Source organism: Malus sylvestris, chromosome 1 (genome assembly GCF_916048215.2).
Source record: "Malus sylvestris chromosome 1, drMalSylv7.2, whole genome shotgun sequence".
NCBI classification, from domain to species: Eukaryota; Viridiplantae; Streptophyta; class Magnoliopsida; order Rosales; family Rosaceae; genus Malus; species Malus sylvestris.
This window is the reverse complement of record NC_062260.1, coordinates 6938742-6966371: the sequence shown is the minus strand read 5'-3', so window position 1 is coordinate 6966371 and position 27630 is coordinate 6938742. Positions and strand designations below refer to the sequence as shown.

Sequence of the window (27630 nt, the reverse complement as noted above, 5' to 3'; positions counted from 1 at the left end):
ACGTCTTACTCATCAACTTACATTACTTGAATTCTTTGAAACATTTTGCAAAGTATTCGGACTTGTGTTTATTCAAAATAAACTATAGTCCAACCGAGAGTGATCTTCGGTGAATGTAATTCAACATGAGTAATATTATGTTTGTGGACAAGTGCCACTAACATTTAAGTGAATTAATCTCAACAACTTTGTGATTCTTTCTTCTTTCCAAAAGAATAAAGATTCAAACATTTTGCCTCTATACAATTTTAACAAGAAGGTATTGGATCCGGATCTAACGATCCAAAGCATCCATCTTTCACCAACTCATAACTTATGTTTTTAGAGGTATCACAACTTTAGTTGGGATTAGTCACTACCTTGCAACCTTTTGGGTTTTAAGCATCATTATTTTCTAAACAGTTAACACCACCATATTATCTCTACTATAGAGATAATTAATTAGATTACCATAATCCAATCATTGATTAATAAAGAACATTGTTTTGTCAAACAAAACATTTATCCATTTCACATAGTGACTGAATTTAGTTCCTTAAAATTGGAATACAAAGACAATCTATGTTTTTCCAATTTCTTTGGTAGTTCATATGAGGAAGTAAGTACCATCTGCTTTCGCAGAGATCTACATTTGATTCACGTTTCGAATGTGAAGTACTTTCTCTTCTCTCATTTATCTTCTACTTCTTATTAGCCACACTTTTACAACGATTGTAAAACATAGTCACTAATACAGAATCATGCATTCAAGTAGAAGAACCAACTGTTTTGAACTATTCAAGAACAATTTACAACACCTTCGAAAGGTGTGTCCTTGACACTTGCAAGACATTTCTTGCAAATACCCCTTCCAATATCCATCCTTTCATAAAGAAAGTTTGTTCCCTTGGAGTTATTTATCTTCTTTATTTGACTTTCACCTTTGACTACATTAGTCATGGTCCCTAAACTCCCACTATCTCTCTTGAAACCTTTTTCAATTGTGTTATACACATCAAACATTTTGGAGAGTATGTGGTTATTGTTCACTATATAGTTTACAATAAACTTAGTGAACGATTAGGATAGGGAAACAAAGGTGAAGTCCTTGCCTAGTTTCCGTCTCGTTTAAGTGGTTTATCACTTCAACATTCAATGATTCAAAATCATCATAAGTCCATGTTAATGGACTATTTTTGTCAACCAACCATTATGTTCTAAACATAATTACAAACCTTCAAGAGTTGTACAAGGCAACTCTCATTTCTTCATACAACAATTTGTAAATGAAGAATCATGGCACATTTAAGTGTTCATGCCTTTGTGCTTTCTTCTCAAGTTCTTTGTTCATTTAACAAAGAAACAAGCACTAAGTGTTTGCATTGACTAAGAGTTGTTCAAAGCAACTCCTATTTCTTCATACAACAAATTGTAATTGAAGAATTATGACATTAAAAGTGTTGTCCTCTTTATGATAGACCTTTTCTAACATATTCTTCTAATGATACATTATCAATAGGAAGATTGTGAGGATGAGACTACTTAGATACATATGCAATCCTTTTAAGACATTCTTTGGGATTGTGGTACCTAAGTCCGGAAACTAAAACATTCGGTTTTGTCAAGTGTTGGATAGCGTTTGCAAATATATTGGTAAACAAATACATAACGAATATAAATTGATTGATTTTAAGCCATTTGATTCGGGTCTTTAAATCAAAATAGCACCACCCACTATTTTTGGCAAATTCCATATCCCTCATAGGAATTCGAGAGTTTTGGATGAAACTCCTAGTAGGTTATGGGAGGCTCACTATTACCAAGCCCACCTCATGATGATACGATATATGGCTAGCAACAATAATAATGAGAGAGTACGCTTACTCATTTGCAACTCATGCAAGTACCCATCTTATTTGGCCTCTAGAGAATGTAACCTCACAATGATATGATATTGGTTCCATTGCACTTAGTTAAGTTCTTCCCACCATGCTTAGTGTGTGAAGGGGTTCAAGAATAGCCTCACGATGATACGATATATAGCTATCCTCGTTGCCTACACTCACCTCATCATATGTATATGGATTCCTCCTGAGTATAAGCATGCACTGTGTACTCCCCCATGATAGGGTGAAGCCGGTGTACAAGTCATAAACGATTGGATCCCACCACGGTGGAAGGCCACGAAGAGATATTCTAAACATCTCTCGCTTATCAACTTAATATTGGTTTGGTTGAGGGTTTTAGGTCTCATCACATATAAACATACATTTTAATCTCTATTAAAACTATTTTGGTCCTATAACAACTATTGGTCCATCTCATTGTTTTAGTTGTACATAATACTCCCACTATGCTTTTAAAACGATTTTTAAAGCAAGAGTATATGATACTACTAACATAAACTTTGCATTCATTTGATGGACTACATAGTTGCCTTAGGGCCTAAGGATGATTATGAACCTTTGTTTAGATTCAACACGAGCCTTGTGTTGAACCTCAGTCTAGGAATGAAGATTGATTTTAGTTACGCGTTTAATCACATTAAGGCGTGTTGTCTTATGGGCGTTGGACCCAACTACTTCATTTTCATGCATATCATATAAAGCAAGAAAGAAGTACTTCAAAGTAAAGGTGAGCTTATGCTCATTACAACATTTGCATATAACAAATTACTTTAAAGTAAAGAAGAGCTTAAGCCCTTTTACAACATTTGATCAAATCAAATTACAACCAAAATTTAATCTACACATTCCCATGGTTCAAACAAATTTGAAACGCCTTTCACATAGCTCAATTATATTAGGCTTAGGTTCATAATCACCCTTTAATTAATTAACACTTTAACTAATTAATTGAATGCAACATTTTCATTTGGTTTTTGTATCCATAAAATTGATTTAAATGGAGCTAAACAAAATGAAAATCCAATTCTCATTTAAAGAGACAAAACAATTTTGTTCTCATCCTATTTGGGCCATCTTGCAATTAACCTCAACTTTTGGGCCATATTGCAAATACAAAAACTTTTGGGGTCACTTTGTATAATACACAAAAGTCACAACTTCATGTAAATACAACTAGAACCCAAACTTTTAATAATGCAAAAACATCATTAAAGGAACAAAACAATTTGTCCTTTAGCGTTTTTGGACCTAAACGTAAAAACGTAAACTTTTGGGCCAAAGTGCAAATACACAAAAGTATCAAAACTTTATGTAATTGCATAAAAGCCCCAAAAGTACTCCCTTTGAGGGAGTGGCTGGTTTTAGGGAGGGATAAGGTTGGTGTGTGTGTTGATTTGTGAGTTTTGTCAAAAACATGCAAGTGTATGTAAGATAAGATATGTTTTTGAAATAATTCAAACACAATTATTTCAATCATCATTTATACAAATATTTAACACTTTAAATACATAATAAATCATTTAAAAACATATCACATATACTTTATGAAATAATTCAAAACTTTGAATCAAAACACCAAACCTTTTTGTTCTTGACAAGAACATCAAGAACAATGAAGAACATCCATGAAAAACCCAAATTTTTCCATGAACTTTTTCCACCCAAAAACATTCCAAAACCATTCTTACTTAAGGGAAATAACATCTAACCAAACTAGGGTACTTAGGGGTTCCAAAGAACACATTAAAACACTTTTAACAAGTCAAACAAGAACCCAAAAATTCACCCTTTGATTTTGGCCGAATTTTCCCAAAAGCATGGCACCAAATTTTAGCTCCAATATTCATGCTCATATGAACAACATCTACAACATTTGAGATAGCAAATTTTCCAACAAAATTTACTTTCAAAGAAGCAAGAATAAAGCTTGTAACAATTACAACTTTTAGATCACATACTATGAACTACAAAACCCAAAAGGATTCACCAACTACTAGACCTAGGCTCTGATACCACTTGAAGGAATTATTTTGTAAAACATGTTCATTTGAGCAACATCATATAGCATGCAATTAACAATTAAAGGCGGAATCATGCTTACATGCACTCAAAAACAAAACATTTACCCATGAAATTCAAAGCCTAGTAGATTGGTGAACCAATAATCAACTCAAAAATAAGTGAGTTGAAATTAATACCTTTGTAGATTCCTCTTTGCATAAGCAAAGGCTAATCACCCAAAGAGATAGGGGCCTTCATTCCTTGCTTCTTAGATCCATGGATTTGTATGGAAGAATAGGTTCTCCAAGTTCCCAAAATTGAGAACCTCTAAGTCTCTACACCAAGGAGAGATTGGATGATGAATGAGTGACCTTGGAGGATTAGATGACTAGCTAATCACCTCCAAGGTGTTGGCCTCTTTAGAGAGAAAATGGAGAGACAATTCTCACCAATTTTCCCCAAAAATAAACCCTTATTTCACTTAATGAATATTTAGTTATAAAGTCATTTATATAGTCACTTCTTTAAGTGACCTAAATAACCAAAACCCTAATTCATTCCTTATGGCCGGCCATTTAGGGATTTTTGGGCTTTTGGGCTTTAATGAATCTTTATTCATTAAATTGTCATACAACTTAAGTTAATGGGCTTGACGTTCGAAGCCCATTGGGCCTTAAGGTCCAAAACTATCCCGTGGTCTTTAACGAACATATTCGTTTGATTAATTAACATATTAATTAATCCTTGCCATAAATAATTAAACCATTCAATTAATCTTACTCATTTCATTTATTTCGTCCATCTCTACCTTACACGGTGTACGATCCATTAGGTTCCTTTTAGCGAGGCAGTGGGCGATTAAAACCATTTTACATCGATTGTGAATTGAAACTATTTTCAATTCTCCCTTTAGTGATTACACACGTTTAGGGCTTCCACAAACCATGAGTGACACCTAGCCGTATGTCATGGTTACCCAAGCTAATCAGAAGAGGTGGAGAACCTATTCAGTCTGGGATTACAAATGCAATACGGTCCTTCTCTAATCTAATACTCTTGACCACATTGTTTGGTTTGATAGTTTATTTTCTCATGTCTACTATCCAATGTGTGTCTTGTGCTTATATGATTACCTTGAATGTGATTAGGAACGCATTCCCAAATCTCATTCATACTCTGGCCAGAGATTCAAATCATATCAGAGAGTATTCTCCCTCAAACGGTTTGAAGGTTAGAGATCCCTTGTTGCGCATTCACTTGTCTCCATAGCTAAGCGGCTTGACCCCAACGATGCCGTGGACACCCTCCTGGTGGGATGACTTTGACATAATCAAAGATCAAGGTCTTAACCACAAGACAACTATGATGCCTCAGGTCAAAGGACTACTTTGCATTATCCCAACCATGAGTTCTCATGTGACATGGAATATGAGAACTCTTCGTTGATCGCGTTCAGTGAACTCATTCTCTATTGAGCACCTACCGTACTTGTCTTGATGTCACACACACCAATGAATCGAGACTGTTCACTCTCCCTGAGAGAAGACATAGTACGTACCGATCTTAACGGACTGCCAATGCCCAATTGGCAATCCTATGATCAGGAACATTTAGGATGTGTCTACGAAAGAATGGTCTCAGGAATCTAACTTCATTAGATTACATTCTCCCAATCACATATTCCTTGGACTTTATCGTTTAAGCATATAACATTTATATGAGACGGCTCAAACAATAATTTATGCCCTTTATATGTTAAACTAGATTAGTTTAACATGTGAAATATCCGTAAAGTATCATCACATGATTGGCTTTAGGGCACATTTCCAACAAGAACCGCCGACGTCCTCAAGCCACCAACAACAAGCTTACTTAAACCTGGAGGGGCGCAAAATAGAAAACGTGAGTGGGCAAAAACAAATGTTTTACAAAATCATTTCCTTTATCAACATATCTAACCCCTCGCTGTAAAACATGTATAATTTTTCCCAAAATCAGAATATAAGCATATACATAATATATATATATATATATATATATATAATCATATCAATTCAATTCATGCTTCACATAATCATATTCAAATATATGCCATGCCAATATATAACAAAGTAAGAAATTCAGGTAAGAATAAATTCATAGAAATATGATATGTTAGCCGACACCCCTGTGGTAGTTTGTACAACTGAATTCATAGCTCTAAGTCAATCTAGCCGGAGTCACTACAATGACCTATACGGCAATATACTGCACATAAGTCGGAACCACGAAAAAAGTCTGTACGACAAGATTGGGTGTAATATAGTTATGCTCAATTTTACTCTCTCATAATAGCCGGGCGATAAATCGTTAGTCATCTACGAGTCGGAACTAAAAATAAGGTATGTACAACAAGACTATGCACTTAAGTTGGATCCAATATGAGCATATAGTGCGGGAGGTGACATAAATAAACAGGCATGTACTTCATATCTCTGGCTAAATCACAATCACCCTAGGTGCAATTTTATGAGCTCAACATCAATCCATCACATACCACATCATCGATGATTCACATAGCCAAACATAACTTACCTGAACTTACATGTGCCTCCACAGCACCACATTTATATATACGTAACCATGAAATGCATATTCAGAATATAAAAGCATTTGGCATATTATTTCAAAGCATACTTTCCTAAAAAAAAATGCATTTCTGGGAAATATATCAAGTATATAAATATATACTGAAAACAAAAGCCCACTCACTGGTATGTCGATGGGTCGTAACCCTCGAGTCGCCCGTGGATACGCTCGTCCTCGAGATAAGTCTCACCTATATGTGAATTAACTATAAAACGTTATTTTAAAGCACATAGACAAAACTAGCTAATAACTTCTCATACATTGCTCAAAATGGGTATATGAATATACCATAGTGACCTACACAACCTCAGGATCATCCCCAAATTTTCAAAATAATTTTCTGACCCCGCACGAGCCGCCACGCGCAGGAGATCCTAACGGATTCTACAAACGGCATCAGGAATATTCCGTTAAAACCTAACGGTAACCGTCCGACTAACTGACGGCGTGAGAATATTCCGTCATACTTGATGGAATATTCCTTCACCTCCTACCTCCAACTCTGGCAACCATCGTTGGCGCCGGAAATTGGGCAAATCTTTAAGCTCACTATTCTCACTCGTTTTTCAACCATTTCCTACGAAATTTGAACCAAATGAAAGCTTAGAGTGAGAAGAATGGCATTATACCTATTTGAAGTTTCAAATCTCATGGAAGCTTCGAAATTCCCACCAAACCTGCAACTTTTAGTTTCTCACGATCCCAACATCCAAATTCTTCAAATGAACTACCCTAAGACTCGTGAGGACCTCATTAAGCTTCCTATGAGCTTAGATTCCCCTAAAACACAAGGTTTTACGTGAGTATGAACAATGCATGAAAATTGGGTTACGGGTTCACGAGTTTTTCGAAAGGTTCCTTACCTGGATTGGGTACCAATAAACTCGTAACACCACGAGGAACACAATGGTGCACTCAAAACCTTCGATCTGTGAAGATTGAGGTGATTTTTGTGCTTGTCCATACATATAGCAAAGAGAGAGAGAGAGAAACCGAGAGAGAGTGTACGAGAGTGAGAGAGGAGATGATGTGGATGTGTGTGTGTGGTCTAGGATTGGTCAACAATCCAAATTACACAATTACTTAATCCTAATTGGTCCCAAACAATTAGGATTTGAGAATAGTGATCCATAAACAACACTTAAAGCACATCACACAATTTAACGTCCATGGGTATTTCCGTCATTTCACACCATCAAGAATAAAATAATATACATCTCTGGGACGGGCTGTGACACTTACCCCAATAGGATTACAAGTCTAATATGATAACATCTAGCCTTAAGAGATATGGTCGAATGCCATAATGATATTCCAAATATGATAGGATTTACACAATAACATTCCTATAATAAATAGTAACAATAAATAATTTTCTAATCCACGAAAAATGTGTACAAACAAGTATAAATATGTGTGTTGTATGTCTTTTTAATCAAAATACATGTATTGTACGTTAAAATATTTTAAAAAACGTATTATTTAATAAATTATTAATATGTGTGAAAAAAGGAAAAATTTAAACGTGATTGATAATCTTAGGGCTAGGTATTGCTGTGCTTTAAAAAATGACTCTATTGTGCTGTGAGAATTAACAGTTGTAAAATAAAGTTGCTCAGTGTTTGACAAACATTTTTTTTTTTTGTAAAAGTACTTTTAACAGAAAAACAGTGTCTAAGTGTTTGGTAAAATTTTATATAAATTGTTGTGAATATTTTAAATGACTAAAAATAATATGTTATTTAACGTGATATAATAATTGTTAAATATATGGGGGTATACTTGACATTTGAAAGTTTCATTTTAAATGACTAAGAATTGATTACTATGCTTTGAAGAAAAAAATCATTTTTTAAGAAGTATGGTAGATCCTGCTTTTGTTTTTATTTACTTTTCTACTGTCATTTTTTTCGTAAAAATCACTTATTTTTTGTTTTACCAAAACATTTGATGTTTCATATTTTTTTTTTTTGAAAAGCTGTTTTTTATTTTTAATACCACAATCCTAAATGAGTCCTTTAGTGCTGATGAAGGAAGCAAATCCAAAGGTGAATATAGGATGATTCCCTAACACACGAAGCAGACAATATTCGCACCAATGATGCCATGCCACGCCACGTCACCCAAGCCCAACCTAAACACGCGCTAAGATAATGTCGTAATTGGTCAATTCTCTCCCTCGCCTTCCCTCTTTGTGTCCTTTCATCTTCAAAACCACAACAAACAAAAACCTGCTGACGAGGCAGCGCACCCATGACCAAACCCCAAAAGTCCCAAACCTTCAAAACCAAACCAAATCCAAATTTTAAAACATATATACAAACTCAAATAAATAATCCAATTATTCGACTCGACCCAATCCTATCCAACTCAATTTTATTTTGGAATTTCGAATATACTCTTCCCTTGTCCAATTGCTTAAAAAATTCATTGCATTTCTTTCTTTTTCTTTTTAAAAAGAAGAACAACTAATAACAAGTTACAATTATTTAATCCTTTTGGATTTGGAGAGGCAACTCAATTTTGTTTTGGAATTTCGAATATACTCTTTCCTTGTCGAATTGCCCAAAAAATTCATTGCATTTCATTTTTATTTCTTTTAAAAGAATGACAACTAATATTAAGTCACGATTATTCAATTATTCCTGATTCGGATAGGTTATTGAAAAGTGAAGTAGAAATTGAATTGCATAATTTTATTGTTTGCATATTCGCGTTCTGCTTTTCCGATTGATTGACGACCGTTGGATTGATCCAAAAACCCAAAGTGGGGTAGCACAATCGCACTACATGCTGATTCGACCCATTGGAAAATTCCACGATTTTATTTCTCTCTGTAAAATAAACCGGACAAAAGAGGGAATTAAGACAGCTCATAGCAACATCCTCGCCTCCATCCTCCTCCTCCCCCCTCCTCCGCTGGACAGCATCTTCTCCGCTCCTTCTCCTCCGTATGTCTCCTTCTCTATCTTTCCTCAGATCTGACCTCCTTTTTTTATATTTTTTTCCGTATAAATTTCTCTGAATGTAGGGTTAGTGTTTTAATGTTTTGGTTTTTTTTTTCCAGATTAGGGATTTCGTTTTTCTAATTTAGGTATTTTATCTAAATTGTAAACATCATTCTGTTTAAACGTTGCTTTCTATGTGAATTCAGGTTGTCATTTTTCTTTTTCTCTTGCTGTTTATTTAAATATTGATTGGCTGCTCATGTGTTTTTCCAGATGAGAAATTATAATCTTTTACATTGAATTTCTGTGTTGTGTATCTATCTCTGTATTTAGTGTGTGTTTACTCTCGAATCTGAATTTTACTGATACGATGATAAGCTGCTTAATTGTTTATAGGACTCTAGCTGTTTTTGCATGGGTTTACAATTTCCATAATGTTTCGTATTATATGAAGTTTGATGATTTATGTGATTGGTCACTAGTTCAGTAAGGTTGTTCTTTCGGGTACTCTCTGTGTATTTAATTTTCTGATAGCACTACATGAGCTTTGATGTTCTGTAACAATGGATATCTATAGTTCATATTTGTCTGTTTCTTTTCCGGTTTCAGCAGTTTGTGAACGAGATAAAGTGTAAGAAATTTGGTTTGGGCATTGCTTGGCGGGATTTGAAAGAGGGAAGAAAGAATATAGAGTTTTTCTGCCAGTTTTTGGGGTTCTTATAGGATTTGGTATAGCCATTTCCTGTTCAATTGTCCGAAAAGTTCAACGCAGGTCAAATTTAATTGGACAGTGAGCAAAGAATCAAGGAATTCTGACACAAACCCAGAAATCAATTGAGTTTCTCTCATCGTTACTCAGAAAATTTGATCTTTTTCCTGGGAATTCTCTTTGGAGCATGGATTATTGACAGCTCTGCAACACCGAGTCAGATCTGTGCCTTCGGAGATTTGGTTGTTGTTTCTTGTGAAGCGACTTTTATAACTCCATTCATGATCTGGCAATGCAATCTCAAAATCTGAGAATAATCCATCATCGAACGGACTGCATTTGTATTTGACTGTAAGGCCGACACAATGGACCATGACGACTTTCGGACCATCTTAGAAAGTTCGGAAGTGGATATATGGACGTTCATGGACACTGCCATAGCTGTCGCTTCGTCTGATTATGGCACTGAGCTCAAGCACCGGAGGGATGGCATTGTCGAGCGCCTCTATGCCACAACTTCCGTTCCGCCTCAATGCCCAAACTGCGATGCTGATGGGCCTAATGGGCACAATGGTAACCAGCCCAAAGCAGTTTCACCGTACACTCCGCAGTCTGTTGGTGGAGATGGTGGTGAGGAGGATGAGGAGGAGTTGGATCCCTACGCAGGGTTGTTCGATGATGAGCAGAAGAAGATTCTAGACATTAAGAAGCAGCTTGAGGATCCCTATCAGGTCAATTTCTCTTTCTGTCAGTCTTCAATTCATTTCCTGTTTTGGTTTGGTTGTGTCTTGTCTTTTTTCGTCTCTTTATTATTGATTGTTTAAGCAACTTTGTTCATGTCAGTCTGAGGATACATTGGTTGAGTTGCTTCAAACTCTAGCAGATATGGAAATATCAGTCCAAGAACTTAAGGTAATTTTGGGGTGTTCTTATATGTGCTCTCATAAACGGAAAAACACTTCTCTCACCAATTATCTCTTGATTTGGTCATCTTAATTTTTTTCCTTCTCCAATTTTGAATCCCGCTTGCCATTTAATAAAGAGAAAAAAAACTTCCGCCAAGTTTGTGATTTTTAGTTGTTGTTTGGGATTTTTAGGAGGCTGATATTGGAAAGCATGTAAGTCAATTGCGGAAGCATCATCCAAGCGATGTTGTTAGGCGATTGGCAAAGCAAATTGTCAAGTATGGACATGTTTCGTTGCTCTTCACTTGTTGGTGGTGAAAGTCCTTTAGTTTCGACATTGAAGAAAAAAAAAAGAAGTTGATTTATTTTGTTGCTTTTTTTTTTACAGTAAATGGAAAGGTATTGTGAATGAATGGGTCAAGTTACATGGAGAACAACAATCATCTTCAACCATGGGTAAACATAAGATCCTTATTTCCTTATTAATTAATTTAATTCTGCTTCTTGCAAGAACTTCAATCGATGAGAAGAAGTTGGAATCCTGCCCAAGTTACTTTGAATCCTAACTTAAGTTGTTTGCAGTTGATGAAGACTCACCACAGCAGAAAATTCCCCACAATGGACTTCACCAGGTCAAAGAAAGATTTGTTTTTGATAAATTTGTGGAATATTCCATCCTTTATTCTTACTTTCTAATATTCACTTCTTTCGATTCTCAGGTTCCTGATTTTGCATACTCTCCAAATCCTCACAGTAAGTATAGAATCAGATTCTACACTTCCTCTTCGTCGTTTGCTGAAAATCTAGCTGTTTACAGTTTTATTTAGCTGGGCCGGTTTGTGTTACTATTAATCATCATCGTTTTCACACAGATGGGAGTTCTGGGTCAGACAAGAACAATTCAGAACCAGAACGCAAGTCAAAGGCAGTTCCTAGAAGGGATGCTCCACCAAAACCTACACAATTGACCCCCGTGTCTGCTTCTGCTCCTCAAAATGTATGGATGCCAAATTAGAGTATTTAAGTCTATGTTTGGATGCTGAAATTTTGAGGAAGATAATATAAAATTTGAAGCTTATGCTTCCAAATATAATAAACTCAACTCAACTAAGCTAACTAGTTCCATTTATAGCTTAGTTGAGTGCACGTGTAAGTAATTTCAGTGCTGCATCATAACGTGAATTCCAAAACTATAATTCGAAACAAATTATTTCCACTGAGTGTTGTTTGTCACTTAATTGATTTTTGCAGAGACAGATGGGGCAGAAGGAAAGCAATTTTGACTCTGATAGATTGGCTTCTGCCAGAAGACGACTTCAGGCAAATTACAAAGAAGCTGAAAATGGTTGGGTCTTAAAACTTTGGACATGTTGGTTTGTTTTTGTACGTTTTTGTTCATTACGTCGGTGTTTATATTGGTTGGGATGTGCCTTTTTTTGTGAAGCCAAAAAGCAGAGAACAATTCAAGTGATGGACATCCATGAGATACCAAAGCCGAAGAATTCTTTCATTGCGAGGAACAAAGGCGGCGGAGGAGGCGGAAGTGGCTCTCATCAAGGCAGGCATTGGTGAAAATGGGCAGAGCCTCTTCACACTCGCAGATGTATAATATTATAATACAAAAAGGCTTGTGGGGATGGATTGGGTAACACGCACAAAGGGTGTTAATCTGCTTATCCTTATTCCATTTTTTTTCTTGTATTAAGCGAAACAGGAAAAGCACAATTTTCCTCCTGTTATTATTATTATTTTTGCTTAATAAGAAACACAACATTTCTAATCTTCTTTTTCTTTTGCATTGGGGTTTGGATAAGACACTGCTGTCCCCAACAATTATGTTTGGCTATTGTGAGGGAGACTAAATTTGTAGATTAAATTTGCAAACTAAATGATGTGTCATTAAAAAGAAATAAACTCGTTCAAGTCAGTTATTTTATAAATTTAATCCATAAATTTAGTTTTCATAACATTATCCATTTTAAACGCGTTTTCAAGGATCTAGTTTTGAGAGAAATGTGCCGTTGAGGGGATTTGGGGTGTTTGGCTGGCAGGCTTTGTAATTGGTGGAAAGGTTGGTGCAGCTCTTGTGGACTTGCACTAGTCACTCACAATTAAGTATTATAGTTTGTTCTTGGTGGAGCCTTGGAAGAAGTGAAGTCAAAGGGAGAATTTTGGCTTTTCGCACTAGCCAAAAGACGAGAATTCTCGCCGAATCTTTACGAGGATTCTCTTCAAATTTTAGGGTAAAAGATTGTTTACTACCCTCATATTTCGTGGTTTTCAACATTTAGTACATCAAGTTTTTTTCGTCTCAGATTCATACCTAAAGTGTAAATTTTAGGACAGTCTCATACATCCATTAGTTAAACTGTTAAGTTTTCTGTTAACTGTGACGTGGCGCACTGACTGGACGCCACGTGTCATCCGAGTTTTTTTTTTTTTTTTTTTTCTTTCTTTTCTTTTCTTCTTCCTTCTTCTTCTTCTTCTTCCTCCGACGCAACTTTTTTTTTTCTTCCTCCTCCTTCTCCTTCTTCCTTCCTCCTTCTTCCTTCTTCTTCCTTCTCCTTCTTCTTCTTCTTCCTCCGAAATCTGGGGAAGTTTGTTTGTTTTTTTTTTTCTTTCTTCTTCTTCCTTCTTCCTTCTTCCTTCTTCTTCCTTCTTCCTTCTTCTTCCTTCTTCTTCTTCCTTCTTCTTCTTCTTCTTCTTCCTCTGACTGCAACCTTTTTTTTTTCTTCCTCCTTCTTCTCCTTCTTCCTTCCCCTTCTTCCTCTTCTTCCTCAAAAAAAAAAAAAAAGCTTTCATCTTCCCCCAGATTCGGAGGAAAAAGAAGAAGAAGGAAGAAGGGGAAGGAAGAAGGAGAAGGAGGAAGAAAAAAAAATTGAATCTGGGCAGATTCGGAGGAAGAAGAAGAAGAAGAAGAAGAAGAAGAAAGAAGAAAAAAAAAGAAAAAAAAAGAAAAAACTGAATCTGGATAGATTCGGAGGAAGAAGAAGAAGAAAAAGAAGAAGAAGAAGGAAGAAGGAGGAAAGAAAAGGAAGAAGAAGAAGAAAAAAAAAAAGCTTCCCAGATTCGGAGGAAAGGAGAATGAGAAGGAAGAAGAATGAAGAAGGGGAAGAAAGGGAAGGAAGGAGGAAGGAAGGAAGAAGGAGAAGGAGGAAGAAAAAAAAAAAAAGTTGCAGTCGGAGGAAGAAGAAGAAGGAAGAAGAAGAAGGAAGAAGGAAAAAAAAAGAAAAGAAAGAAAAAAGAAAAAAGAAAAAAAAAACTCTGATGACACGTGGCGCTCAGTCAGTGCGCCACATCACAGTTAACAGAAAACTTAACAGTTTGACTAACGGATGTATGAGACTGTCCCAAAATTTACACTTTAGGTATGAATCTGAGACGAAAAAAACTTGATGTACTAAATGTTGAAAACTACGAAACATGAGGGTAGTAAACAGTCTTTTACCCAAAAATTTAAAATGATTTCTAGCAGTAGGATGATTAATGAACGAATAAGATGAATTGAGTCATAAGATTTTCATAAAAAGAATCCGGATAGAATCCTAGTCCCTCACTGAAAGGATCATTAGTTACAAAAAAAATGATTTGGACTCGATTGGAATGGAGGACATTGTTTTACTTAATTTGGCCATATTTACAGGTTCGACTTTTCTGAAATAAGAGTTCGATATAATGTATCTCATTGGCCAGATTAACCCAAATCTCCACTCATATAATGTTGTATATTTGAAAACAAATAAAAGAGAAGACACAGAACATAGAACTATTTACAGAACTTCAACCAAAGATAGAACCTCTCACTAAAAGCCCACTACAAAGGCAATAAAATATAGTTTTGTGGCCCCTTTGTAATGTATTTTAATGGTATTTATCTTTATTTGTAAATAAGAAACTTATATTTGAATCTCGTAAATAGTGAGTTTAAAACCAATTTATTCTCTAGTAATAACATAATTGTATTCTTGTAGAAAACATGAGATTAAAAAAAAAAAAAAACGTACTTTCTGTTATGTTAACACTCTCCGATGACTCTTCACATTTTGGACATGAATAACCCTCCACGCCGTGCAATCTTTCCTTCAACATTTGACCCATATTCATAGGCATCCCAAGCATTGGCAAAACTAGGAATTGTCAAAGGGAGTGGAGGAATTCAAAAGGGTAAAAAGTTCCAAAAAAAATGTAGACAACTAAATCCTTTTAGATAGTAAACAATATTAATGTTATTCATAATTTATCAATACAAACAAGTTACAATTATTTCCGCGAGGTTTCATACCATGAAAACGTCGCATAATAGGCTCATTATCAATAAAAGCAAAGTCATCTATCTCAATGTAAACAACCAAGCTATTACTCAATCATTGATCACCCATTGAGCTTAATTGAGCTATTCCATGAGCCATAAATGGCAGGGTTTGGATTGCCAATGACAACTTAATATTTTTACAATAGGTTACAACTTAATATCAAACTCATTACTAAACATTTTTTAATAATTTCTATATGAGTCGAATTTAAAACTTGAGTTATGCACATTATATAATATGATGGTTTTTAAAACAATATATTTGCATCAAATTTTTCATAATGCAATGAATATTATTTCATTTTTTGCACTGTGTAAATGGTAAAGTTGTGAGTCATGCAACAAACTTTTTCTGGTAATAACTAAGAAGGCCACTTGGCCCAATTTCATTTCTATAATGTACCAAATCCAATGCCCAAGAACGAAACTAACTTCACCCGCGCCCACAATATAAGAGAAAAAAAATCCCAGTGGAAAACCCTAACACTCCCCCGAAACTGTTTAGTAGCTTTCTCAGAGCATCCATGGACCATGGCAGCGAAGCACGTCCGAGCAAGTATGCCTGCAGACGATCAACCTGAGGTGGCTGTCGTGGCCGACCAGATGGGTGGCTAATTGCTCATGGGATTCGAGTTTTGGCAGGTGCGACCACACATCCTTGCGCCTCTGTAGCTTCACCAGTGATCCAAGTATTTCTCTTGACATACTACTAGTGACATTCCTAATAACTTAGTTTTAGTCGTCTCGTCTCATCCACATTATGAATAAAAGCTACCGTTGCCTTAGTAAACCTCCTTGTAAACACGAAATATATTGTTAACAGTCTCACAATCATCCCTCCAAGTTTCCAAAAAAATAACTCCATCACCAACAAAGAAAATACGTGACACCCTTTAGTCGCCACACAAACCCTCTTAGCGTTCCTACTATTTCATCCGGCCATAACAAACCTGACAAACCCTTGAAGACAAAAGAAAAAAAAAACGAAATAAAAAGGAGAAAGTGGAGCATTAAACTGTTACTTACTTTTTGTTAATTTCTGTCATTTGATATTCTTTAATTCAATCGATCACACGGCTGATGAGTAGATTTTATATTATATATTTTACCCTAATCTTAGTATATTTTGGTTAATATATTGGAAGAATTTTGATACTTTGAATTGTATTTTCAATATAGGACTTTCGACTTCCTCTGGAGCAAAACAAGACCAAATGGACGAATTTTGGAGTAATTCCAGTTGGAGGACGTTCGTGAGTCACTTAGCTTGATCGTATCAAAATTTGGGATTTTTCCACCAAGCGGTTATTTTCTGGCGATGAAATAAAGAAGCAGTGCGCAGTGCTGGAAAATGACGTTTTTGGGCTTAAATTGCATTTTTGGAGCCCAAGATGACCTCGGATGGGTTCGTGGCCTTCTGGAAAAGTGTTCAGAATATTCCAAACATCAAATCCAGCTATATTGGGCCAGTTTTGGAGCAGCTTATGGGCCAAAACGTGGCTGTTCAGATTTTAGACGAATTTTACTATTTTTATTTAGGGTTTTTATTAATTTTAGTTTGCTAGGGTTTGTGTGGGGGCTTAGCAGATATATTGCTTGGCCGTCTACAGTTTTAGAGTACGCTTTATTTTATGCAATATTGGAGACAGAGAGAAGTGTTAGGGTTTTGAAGATTTTCTACTTGAAGGTGTTTTCAATCCAATTTCTTAATAGATATTTCTATGATTTCAATTATGAATATGCGGAACTAATTTCTTTTGCTAGGGCGAAGCCTTGAGCCTTAGCATGAATATGTGATTTTTATTTAATTGTTTATGATTGATTGCATGCATATTTTGAATTGTTAATCACCGGGATAAAAACTATCTAATTGTCTTAATGCCTGATCACCATTAGGATCTTTAGAAAAGTAATTTGATGCAATTTTGGTCGGAAGGTTCCCTGAAATTGATGCTGGCTTCTTGTGATTAATAATTGTAATTTCTCTTAGGATGAATATCACGTTTTAAGGATTGCATGGTTTTTCAAAGGATTTTCATAAAGAATAATGAGTCTTTCATGTTTAGATTTGATCCGAACGTCCGGACGGGTTGCATGTTAGATATACGTTCTATGTTGGAGGTTCCAAGTAGAATATGAATTAGGAAAATCTAACTTTCAAAGTGGCATGTGTAGATCATAAGTAATTGGTAAAAATTCATAGGATTGCTAGGTGATGGTGGAACCCTAGTGCTTTCTTAATTTTATTCTCCCAAAACTGTTTTCTTTCTCTCTAGCTCTAATATTGCAGATTGTTTATTTTAATTCATTAATTTCGTTTTTATTTTAATTAGGTTTTAAAATCAATCACTTCAATTTCTACTTTACAATAATTAAATGGAATCTGATTAGTTCGAATTATTTAATAATCCCTGTGGAGATGACCTTGCAAAATCCGTTTATACTATAACAACCTTGTGATTCTTGCAAGTAAAATAGGAGATTTAAGCCCGTTCACATGAGTAGTAAAAATCCCTATCAACGGCTACAAACACCCTATTATGCACTTCACGTGCGTAATCCGTTCATATGATGCGTCGTCTCAAAAGGGACTATGGCCTTACCATGAATAAGGAAATGAATTATCTCCGGATCCCTTTCATCAAATCTTCCTCATCAACTAATCCGAGGCCATGAAATTTGATCCAACGGTTACAAACAGGGGTCAACTTTAAAAGTTATAATAACTTTAGTCTTGGATCAATTTTTAAGACTCCAAGTTATTTGATGAAGAGTATTTGATGGAAATGATAAGAAGAAGAACCCTTTCCCATGAATAACCCTGCCCGACACAAAAGCACTATGATTTCGGATATGACCAACCCAAGAACTTTTTAAGACTGTACATAAAGATATAGGGATCAAAGCAATGACATTATGACAGTGTGGTTGAATTCTTTCACACTATGATGGCCATTGAGCACTTCCACAAAGCTAGAAACGGGAACACTTACAATACTGCAATATTTTTTTATAAAATAGAGTTGACATTATTGGGTTTCCGGCCATAATATAATTGAGATTATTTTAATGCGAATAAATAGCGGAAAAAAAAAAGAAGCAAAATATGTACTTCCAATGTACATATCTGGTTGGTTGTAATTGATAATGCAACAAAGAATAAGGATTAAGAAATTAAATTACTTGAACCTTAACATGTGCACCATTTGGTAAGATCATCCTTGTGCTTGTGTTATTCCTCGCCATGATTGATCACACAAAGCTTCACAAGTGTTGAGCCCCTAAGAGTATTCGCACTGATAAATCTAACAACAGATTAAATGTGCTTGCATTATCCTTCACCTAGGATCAATAGTGTTTGGACGAGACACAAGGTTTCTTTTGGGTTAAGATTTTTCTCTCTTTTCTCTGATGAAACAACACATGGGGTATATATAATAAGGAAAACTAATGAAAATGATTTGAAAACTTTGAGTTTTAACAATAAGGAAAAAATAAATGGTAAATGAATAGTACCGGAATTGACTTTTTAGTGTAAAAATTTGGTTTTTCGTTAAAGTAAACAGTACCGGAAGCTTTTCGTTAAAATTCTCATAATAATAACCCCTAGCCGCACCCTACCATTGGGCTTGGCGCCAAGGGCTTTACTCCTTGTGTTAAGTCCATTCCACTAGCCCACTTGAGCTTGTGACTTGGACCCCTTGAATTAAATAAAGCCCAATGCTTATCTTAATTAAAACATGTCCATTCGGCCCAAGTAATTAACTCAATATAATTAACAATTAATTATCTTGTCATCATCCATTTAACGTCGTTAGTACTATCGTAGGTGTGTGACCTCCTAGGTTCTAACTAAAGCTGGTAATGAAATTAATTAATAAATATATATATTCCACAAGCCATGAGTTACACGTAGGAACATGTCATGACTACCCGAATTAGATATAAGTATTTGTGATATAATTATGATATTCTTTCAAACCTTGATTGTAGTTACAATGCAATTTGGTTGTTCTATCATTCAGATCCCGATCAAGATTAAGTGAGATGGATTTATGTTAAATCACATGTAGTCATCTATGATCGACATTGGGACTACAATGCCCTTGGGACATTGCTTCTCATGTTAATTTTTTTTGTGATATGGATTTGTTCGGCAAGGAAATTGGTTTAAGGACTAAGTGACTATGAAATACAAATCTCTCTGCCTTATCCTCGTTTAGGACATTGCTTCCATACCTTAAATCCTACGGACTCATTCATGGTGTACTATTTCTATAATATAAAGACAAAATCATGAATATGAGACCATGATTTTTAGATCATCGAACCAAGGCAAGGAAAGCTACGAAGACCGGACCTTGGAAGAATTAGCGGAGCTTTGGAAAGGATAGCTTAGATCCAATTTAGTATCAATGCGATTCTAACCTACATGGTCCAATTGGATCATCTAAAGGTATTATCGGAACATGTCAATTCGATAAACACCGAAGCAATAGATAGAGTCCACCTTATTGAGAATGACCTGCTTGACCCTCAAGAAACGTATCTCTAATCATATTCTAATTAGGAGAGAATCTTGGAAATTCCTATTATCATGAAAATTGGTGCACCCCAAGTAATCATTAACCTAATAGGAAATGATCTCTTCCTACATTTCTTATTGGGATTCTCTTGACTTTTAATACGAATCTCCATCCTTATAAGAACTCTCATTGAATACTATTAATATGCCCCCTAGGGCTCAAAGAAGAGGATCTCATCTCTTAGATCTCATTTTTCCCGAATCATCTCAGACATCTAGGTAACATATATCTCAATCCATCTTTATATGTTTAATGCATCTTTGCATGGTCGTACATCGAACTACACATGATTTGATTATCCTCTTCGACAAGGAGATATGTAGGTAATCCTTCTGGATTCAATCACACCTCCTAAACAATACCTTTATTCTCTAACGTTCATGGGATTCTGGCAATTATTTGTATACTAATGATTGTGCGTTGAATTTGGTTCCAACAATCAATCACAACCACTTCATGATGGATTTGAAGAACTCAAGACGCTAATTCCGTTTGATTAGGAGAAAGATGATCTGATTTCTCATACGCAGAGGATGTCTCTTATCATGCTCATATATACCCTTTTGAAGATCTTGATTAATAAAAAGTTAGGCTTGGGTTTTCCAGACGCATACAAAAACCGGTGTTGTTTTATACTCTTACTATCTCCTCTAATTAGATTAACTGTTATTTTCTGATGGTGAAACAATTCTAACCACATTTTTTTATGGTTCTTGTCAAATTCCTGAGGCAATTCTAGGAACTCTTTGAAACTAAGAGGCTTTTTAGACCATTGGATCATTAACCAAAACCGCACAACCATTTTGACGAGTTATGGCTAAGAAAAATCAGTTTGCAGACCTAGTGAATCTAAATATGTAACAGTTATGTTTAATCTTTCTACAACAACTTGTAGGAATATAGGCAGCAGATCTTCGAAGCCTATCTTGACATGAGTAGCCATGAAGTTTACCTGAAAACCTGCCCTGGCGATGCTTTGGCTGAGGATATTCATCAATCTTGCAGTTGGATGGAGACATCTTGAAGAATTCTTGTGCAAAAAAGGGAGAAACATTTCAAAGACTGCTTGAGAGATATATGTAAAATAAAAAATAAAAATATAGAAGGCATCACACAAAGCTGCTGCCCAGAGTGCCACCTCACGGCCCCCAAGGTAGAAGTAGACCAAGGCTATGGCCGTATAAACCCAGCGCCCCAACGCTCAGGCCTCATGGCCCATCGCACTTCTCTCTTATTGGCTCGCAGGCCAGCGCCAATTCCTCCCTCTCCTTTTAGGGCTGGTTTGGTATTGCTGTGCTTTGAAAAAAAAACTATTTCTGCTGTGTTGTGAGAATAAGTTCATTTTTGCTGCTTCACGTTTTCATCTTTTTTCCATCCAAAACTGTGAAAATAAGTTATTTTTAAGTGTTTACCAAATACCATTTTGAACTTAGCTTTTTTTTTTATACCCACTTTCTATAAAAGTATCTCAATACCAAACTAGTACTTAGCATGTAGAGTAGAGGATGAAGCCTCTACTTCTCACTTTTTGATCCAATGAGGCGGGCCTAGCGGCCTATCTCTTCTCCTTTTGTTAGGCAGTAAGCCCAGCTTGGCACCAGCCCACACCCTGCACCGAGCCCAACACCTAGCCTCAACTTGCCATGTGTCGAGTCCTTGCCCATATCGCCAACTTCTCAACTCCAATCGACCTGACCTAATCCTAAACAGTGGCTCCATGCCACGCCGTTCTTTACCTCGGCTCCGTGCTGAGTTGACCCGATGCACGTCGCCACTCCCAATGTTGCTGCAACCGCTGAAAAATAAAAAGGAAAAGAAAAAATCAATGACGACGATTAACTATTTGCAAGGGCAAGCAAAGAAAAAGACTAGGAGATGGGGTACAATTTCATCTGGTTTTCTCTCCTTTTTGTTGGGTTAAAATTGCTCTCTATATTTATTTAACCCTTGTTGATGCATAAAATCAGCGAGGACTTTGGTACAACAGAAAGTGTTAAGTTTGTGACCTTCACTAGATTGCTCCGGTCACTAGTGTGGATAAGTATATAAATGGATAGAGACAGGGAAGCAAACACAAGATGTACGGGGTTCACCCAGATTGACTACGTCCATGGAGTAGGGGAGTTCTCATTAATTGTGAAGGGTTTACACAAGTACATAGGTTCAAGCTCTCCTTTTGTGAGTATTAGTGAATGATTTAGTACAAATGACATTAGGAAATATTGTGAGAGAATGATCTTTATTTATAGAAGAGAGTTTCTAGTTTTATTCTGACATTGACACGTGTCGTGTTGTGATTCGCTTCTGATGTTGACACGAGTCGCGCTATGATTGGCTTCTGATGTCGACACGTATCACGCTGTGATTGGCCTCCGGGTTGGAGGGAAACTCTTCTGGGTCCTTGACGGTATAATGTTGACCGGTGCTCAGTAGTTTCGGGATTGCTCAAGTATGATACAAACAATGCTCCCCTAAGTTCCCAAGTAAGGGAAGCTCATCGGTTGAGGACTTGCAAGATCCAAGCCATTGAGTAATCACAAAACTTCTTAATACCGAAGTGTGGTATCATTTTCACTTGCCTTATCTGTCGCATATGTAGATGTGGCATCTTCTCTGGAAGTACTTTTCCTCCATCCAGGGGTGGTATCTTTAACCGATGAAGATGCACAAGGTAATGTATCAATTTCACTTGAAGCTTACTTGTAGTTTCGGGCTTGGTCAAGTGCGATACAAACCCTATAGTAGGAGTCCCCCAAGTCGCCGAGCTAGGAGATTTGCCGAAGGAGGTAACAGACAAGGTAAGCAATCAGACTTCCAAGCAAGCAACCTGGATCAGAGGTTCGACTTCGGCTTCCGGTTGATTGTTCTCCTTCTCCTTGTGTCGTAAATAGCAACAAGGATAAGGATAAGCAAATGGAGAAGAGATGATATGAGATACTTTTACTTTTGAAGAAGTAACTTTCCACAGACTTATTCTTGAACTGGGATGGAGGGTTTTCTGGTTTCCTCCAGAGTATAAGGCTGACTCAAGAATTTGAGGGTCAAAACAAGTCCATCAAATCTAGAGTACGTTCGACCCTGATGATATGTGATACTTTTGCTGTTGACAAAGTAATGGATGTATCGGCACGTGTTCTGTTACGCTTGTCTCCACATGCTTCCTTGTATCCTTCTCACTTGCCCTATCTGTTCCTCAGGCATATGTGGTATCTTCTCTGGAAGCATAAGATGTTGAAGATGAGTACTAGAGAGCAATGCTAGGTAAGTAATCAGGCAAGGGGTTCTAGGCAGTTAGTTCCTGACTGGAAGCTTGATCCAAGTGCTGACTGATTGCTCTCTTTCTCATTGTCTTGCAGGTAAGAACAAGGCCAAAGGAAAAGACAGGGAAAAAACATGATATGGGATACTCTTGCTTTTAACCTTGATGATATGAGATACTCTTACTCTGGTGTGGCTTGTTTGCAGAGGTACTATCGGGAGGAAAAAAAGCTGAGTATTTCGAGAGACTTTGCTGAGAGTGCTCTCTCGGATGTGAAGCATAGTTGAGCATTTTTTTTTATTTGCCGGTCTGCCTGGCTGTGGAGAATGGAGGTCGACATATATAGGAGTCTCCCTAACAACAAGTAGTCGTGCTATTCCTTTACCCTTCTTGGTCATAATAATGTAGTGGGAGCTGCAAGCTTCACGTGTTTTAACTTTGTCAGAGCATTTTGAAAAAGTGGTCTGTGGTATCTGGAAAGCTAATGTTACGTGTGAAGATTGCAGACAAGCTTTATCCAAGGAAATCTGGCTCTCGAAGTTCGGAGAGCGGTGCCTCTTTAGTTTTCAAACAAGTAATCTTGTTGGGGATTTGGCTCTCAAGATTAAGAGAACGGTGCCTCTTCAATTTTTAAGAAAGCAATCCTGTTGGGCGTCTGACTTTTGAGATTCGGAGAGCAGTGTCTCTTCGATTTTTAAGAAAGTAATCATGTTAGGAGTCTGGCGCTCGAGATTTGGAGGGCGGTGCCTCTTCGATTTTTGAGCACGTAATCATGTTAGGAGTCTGGCTCTCGAGATTTGGAGAGCGGTGCCTCTTCGATTTTTGAGAAAGCAATCCTGTTGGGAGTCTGACTCTTGAGATTCGGAGAGCATTGTCTCTTTGATTTTTGAGCACGTAATCCTATTGGGAGTCTGCCTCTCGAGATTCGAAGAGCGGTGCCTCTTCGATTTTTGAGCAAGCAATCTTATTGTGAGTGTTTTCTCGAATGTGAGTAAAGGTTAGGGATTTTTGCCAGTCTGTCTTGCCACGAAGCACGGAGGTTGACACACATTGGGACTTTCTAGTTATCAAGCAGTGGTGCTGTTCCTTTACCCTTGTGGGTAATGGTAGAGTAGCTGGACCTTCAAAATTTATGTGTCTAACCTTTGTCAGAGATCTTTGGCAAAGTTATCTATGGTACCCGAGGAGCTGATGTTGTGTGTGGAAAGTTGTGCCTTTTCGGAATATGGAGAGTGGTGCCTCTTCGATTTTTGAACAAACGGCCCTATTACCCTTTCTTTTATAAGGGCACCAATTGTGTGCAAGAAGTACATTCAGAGAGTTGTTGCTTGTAGGAATTTTCCCTTTACTTCAGAGATTTATTGCACCTCATTTCTCCTTTATCGTTTCTGAGAATGTCTGGCCCATCTGACCGTCGTTTTGACTTGAACTTTGGTGAAAAGGCAGCCATGCCTTCTCAAGACAACATATGGCGCCCATCCTTCTTTAATCCCTACTGGTTCTCTTACCATTGGGGACTATGTGATGAAGAATGATATGACCACTGCGGTGGTGGCCAGGAACCTTCTCACTCCCAAAGATAACAGACTAATTTCCAAACGATCTGACAAGTTGGCTGTTAAGGATTCTCTGGCTCTCAGTGTTCAATGTGCAGGTTCTGTGTCTAATAGGGCCTAACGCCTATTTGCTCGAACCCGCCAAGTTGAATAATTGGTGGCTGAAATGATAAGTCTCAAACAGGATATCAAAGGGCTTAAGCATGAGAATAAACAGTTGCACAGGCTCGCACATGACTATACTACAAACATGAAGAGGAAGCTCGACCAGCTGCAGGAATCTGATGGTCAGATTTTACTTGATCATCAGGGGTTTGTGGGTTTGTTCCAAAGGCATTTATTGCCTTCGTCTTCTAGGGCTGAACCACGTAATGAAGCTCCAAATGATCAACCTTCGGTGCCTCCTTCTTCTGGGTTCTGCCTAGTACTGAGGCTCCGAATAATCACCCTCTGGTGCCTCTTCTTTCTGAGGCTCTGCCGACTGCTGAGACTTCTCCTGAGCAACCTTTATGAAGGCTCCCTCTTGTTTGTTTATTTTGATTCGTGTATATGTACATATTTGTAACTTATCGGAGATATCAATACACAAGTTTTGCTTCATTTCAACGTATTGTGTTAAATACACCAAGGCATTCTTCACTAGTTTCTTTGAATTTTTCCTTTTGTTGAAGCTTGTATGTTGAAGCTTTGTGAGTGAAGCATGTAGGTTGAGGTAGTGCTCCCTTAATTTCCCGAGTGAGGAAAACTTCTCGTTTGGAGACTTGAAAAATCCAAGTCATTGAGTGATCGTGAGACTTCTGAGTATCAAGGTGCAGAAGCATATGGTAGGAGTCCCCCAAGTCTCCGGTCGAGGGAGTTGACGAATGAGGCATTTCCTTTCTAAGTGGTAGCCCAAAACTCCTACTTCATATATATTTGTTATGAAAGTTGTTAGGCCTAAAGAATAGGCAATTTATTTTTTTATTTTTTTTTACGAATTTTTGAATTTCAATATATATATATATATATATATATATATATATATTTTAAAGCTTTGTAGGTGAAGCTTTGGTGTTGAAGCTTTGTAGGTGAAGCTTTGAGAATGAAGCTTTGTTGGGTACCATGAATTGATTTTGCTTGACACTATCTTGATCAAGATAGTGTGAAGCTTTGCAGGTGAAGCTTTTGTGTTGAAGCTTTATAGGTGAAGCTTTTGTGGGTGAAGCTTTTATGGTGGGTGAAGCTTTTGTTGGTGAAGCTTTTGTGGTTGGTGAAGCTTTTGTTGGTGAAACTTTTATTGGTGAAGCTTTTGTGGGTGAAACTTTTGTGGTGGGAGAAGCTTTTGTGGTGGGAGAAGCTTTTGTGGGTGAAGCTTTTGTGGTGGGGGAAGCTTTTGTTGGTGAAGCTTTTATGGGTGAAGCTTTTGTAGGTGAAGCTTTTGTGGTGGGTGAAGCTTTTGTGAATGAAGCTTTTCTGGTGGATGAAGCTTTTGTGGGTGAAACTTTTGTTGGTGAAGCTATTGTGGTGAAGTTTTTGTAGGTGAAGCTATTGTGGGTGAAGTTTTTGTAGGTGAAGCTTTGGAGTTGAAGCTTTGTAGGTGAAGCATTGGAGTTGAAGCTTTTGTTGGGTACCATGAATTGATTTTGCTTCACACTATCTTGATCAAGATAGTGTGAAGCTTTTGAGAATTTGTAGTTGTCCTTCATTGATGAAGCTTTTGTTGGTGAAGTTTTTGTGGTGAAGCTTTGTTGGGTACCACGAATTGATTTTGCTTCATACAATCTTGATCAAGATAGTGTGAAGCTTTTGAGAATTTGTAGTTGTCCTCCATTGATGAAGCTTTGTTGAATTTCCATTTTTTTTTTGGGAAACTAGAAATTTGAAAATGTGGGAGAGACAAGAGATTGTGATGCAAGTCACACCTTGTAGTAGTCGAAGGTTTGGATGAACCATATAAATTGAATTTGCTTCGAACAATCTTGAATTTGCTTCGAAGGTTTGAGAATTGTAGTTGCCCTCCATTGATGAAGCTTTTGTTGGCATCATAAATTGGTTTTGCTTCACACTGTCTTGATCAAGAGTGTGTGAAGTTTTTGAGAATTGTGGTTGAACTCCTTGTTGGCACCATAAATTGGTTTTGCTTCACACTGTCTTGATCAAGAGTGTGTGAAGCTTTCGAGAATTGTGGTTGCCCTCCATTGATAAAGCTCTTGTTGGCACCATAAATTGGTTTTGCTTTACACTGTCTGGATTAAGAGTGTGAAGCTTTTGAGAATTGTGGTTGAACTCCTTTGATGAAGCTCTTGTTGGCACCATAAATTGTTTTTGCTTCACACTGTCTTGATCAAGAGTGTGTGAAGCTTTTGAGAATTGTGGTTGAACTTCTTTGATGAAGCTCTTGTTGGCACCATAAATTGGTTTTGCTTCACACTGTCTTGATCAAGAGTGTGTGAAGCTTTTGAGAATTGTGGTTGCCCTTCATTGATGAAGCTCTTGTTGGCACCATAAATTGGTTTTGCTTCACACTGTCTTGATCAAGAGTGTGAAGCTTTTGAGAATTGTGGTTGAACTCCTTTGATGAAGCTCTTGTTGGCACCATAAATTGGTTTTGCTTCACACTGTCTTGATCAAGAGTGTGTGAAGCTTTTGAGAATTGTGGTTGCCCTCCATTGATGAAGCTCTCGTTGGCACCATAAATTGGTTTTGCTTCACACTATCTTGATCAAAAGTGTGTGAAGCTTTTGAGAATTATGGTTGAACTCCTTTAATGAAGCTCTTGTTGGCACCATAAATTGGTTTTGCTTCACACTATCTTGATCAAGAGTGTGTGAAGCTTTCTACGAGTTGTAGTGTTTGCATTG

The 27630-nt window shown here is 36.9% G+C and overlaps 1 protein-coding gene across 2 annotated transcripts; it reads left to right on the top strand.

Annotated features, from left to right (window-relative positions):
• Positions 1 to 9305: 9305 nt before the first annotated feature.
• On the top strand, positions 9306 to 12857 carry LOC126622427 (probable mediator of RNA polymerase II transcription subunit 26c). Of its 2 annotated transcripts, none has more exons than XM_050291158.1 (10): positions 9306 to 9466; positions 10073 to 10903; positions 11016 to 11084; positions 11270 to 11355; positions 11466 to 11533; positions 11660 to 11709; positions 11797 to 11830; positions 11950 to 12074; positions 12329 to 12422; positions 12522 to 12857. In XM_050291158.1, the coding sequence occupies exons 2-10, from the start codon at positions 10538 to 10540 to the stop codon at positions 12647 to 12649; spliced, it is 1020 nt and encodes a 339-aa protein (XP_050147115.1). In that variant the 5' UTR covers positions 9306 to 9466; positions 10073 to 10537; the 3' UTR covers positions 12650 to 12857. The 2 variants fall into 2 exon arrangements, with proteins under 2 accessions (XP_050147115.1, XP_050147125.1); XM_050291168.1 differs by having other exon boundaries at positions 9307 to 9466; positions 10076 to 10903.
• The last annotated feature ends 14773 nt before the right edge of the window (positions 12858 to 27630 follow it).

Excerpts from the sequence above, each read along its gene's own strand:
- LOC126622427 (XM_050291158.1), top strand. The coding sequence starts at position 10,538 with ATGGACCATGACGACTTTCGGACCATCTTAGAAAGTTCGGAAGTGGAT. Across the intron at positions 11,534-11,659 it reads ACAATCATCTTCAACCATGG|TTGATGAAGACTCACCACAG; the intron begins GTAAACATAAGA and ends AGTTGTTTGCAG. Across the intron at positions 12,075-12,328 it reads CTGCTTCTGCTCCTCAAAAT|AGACAGATGGGGCAGAAGGA; the intron begins GTATGGATGCCA and ends TGATTTTTGCAG.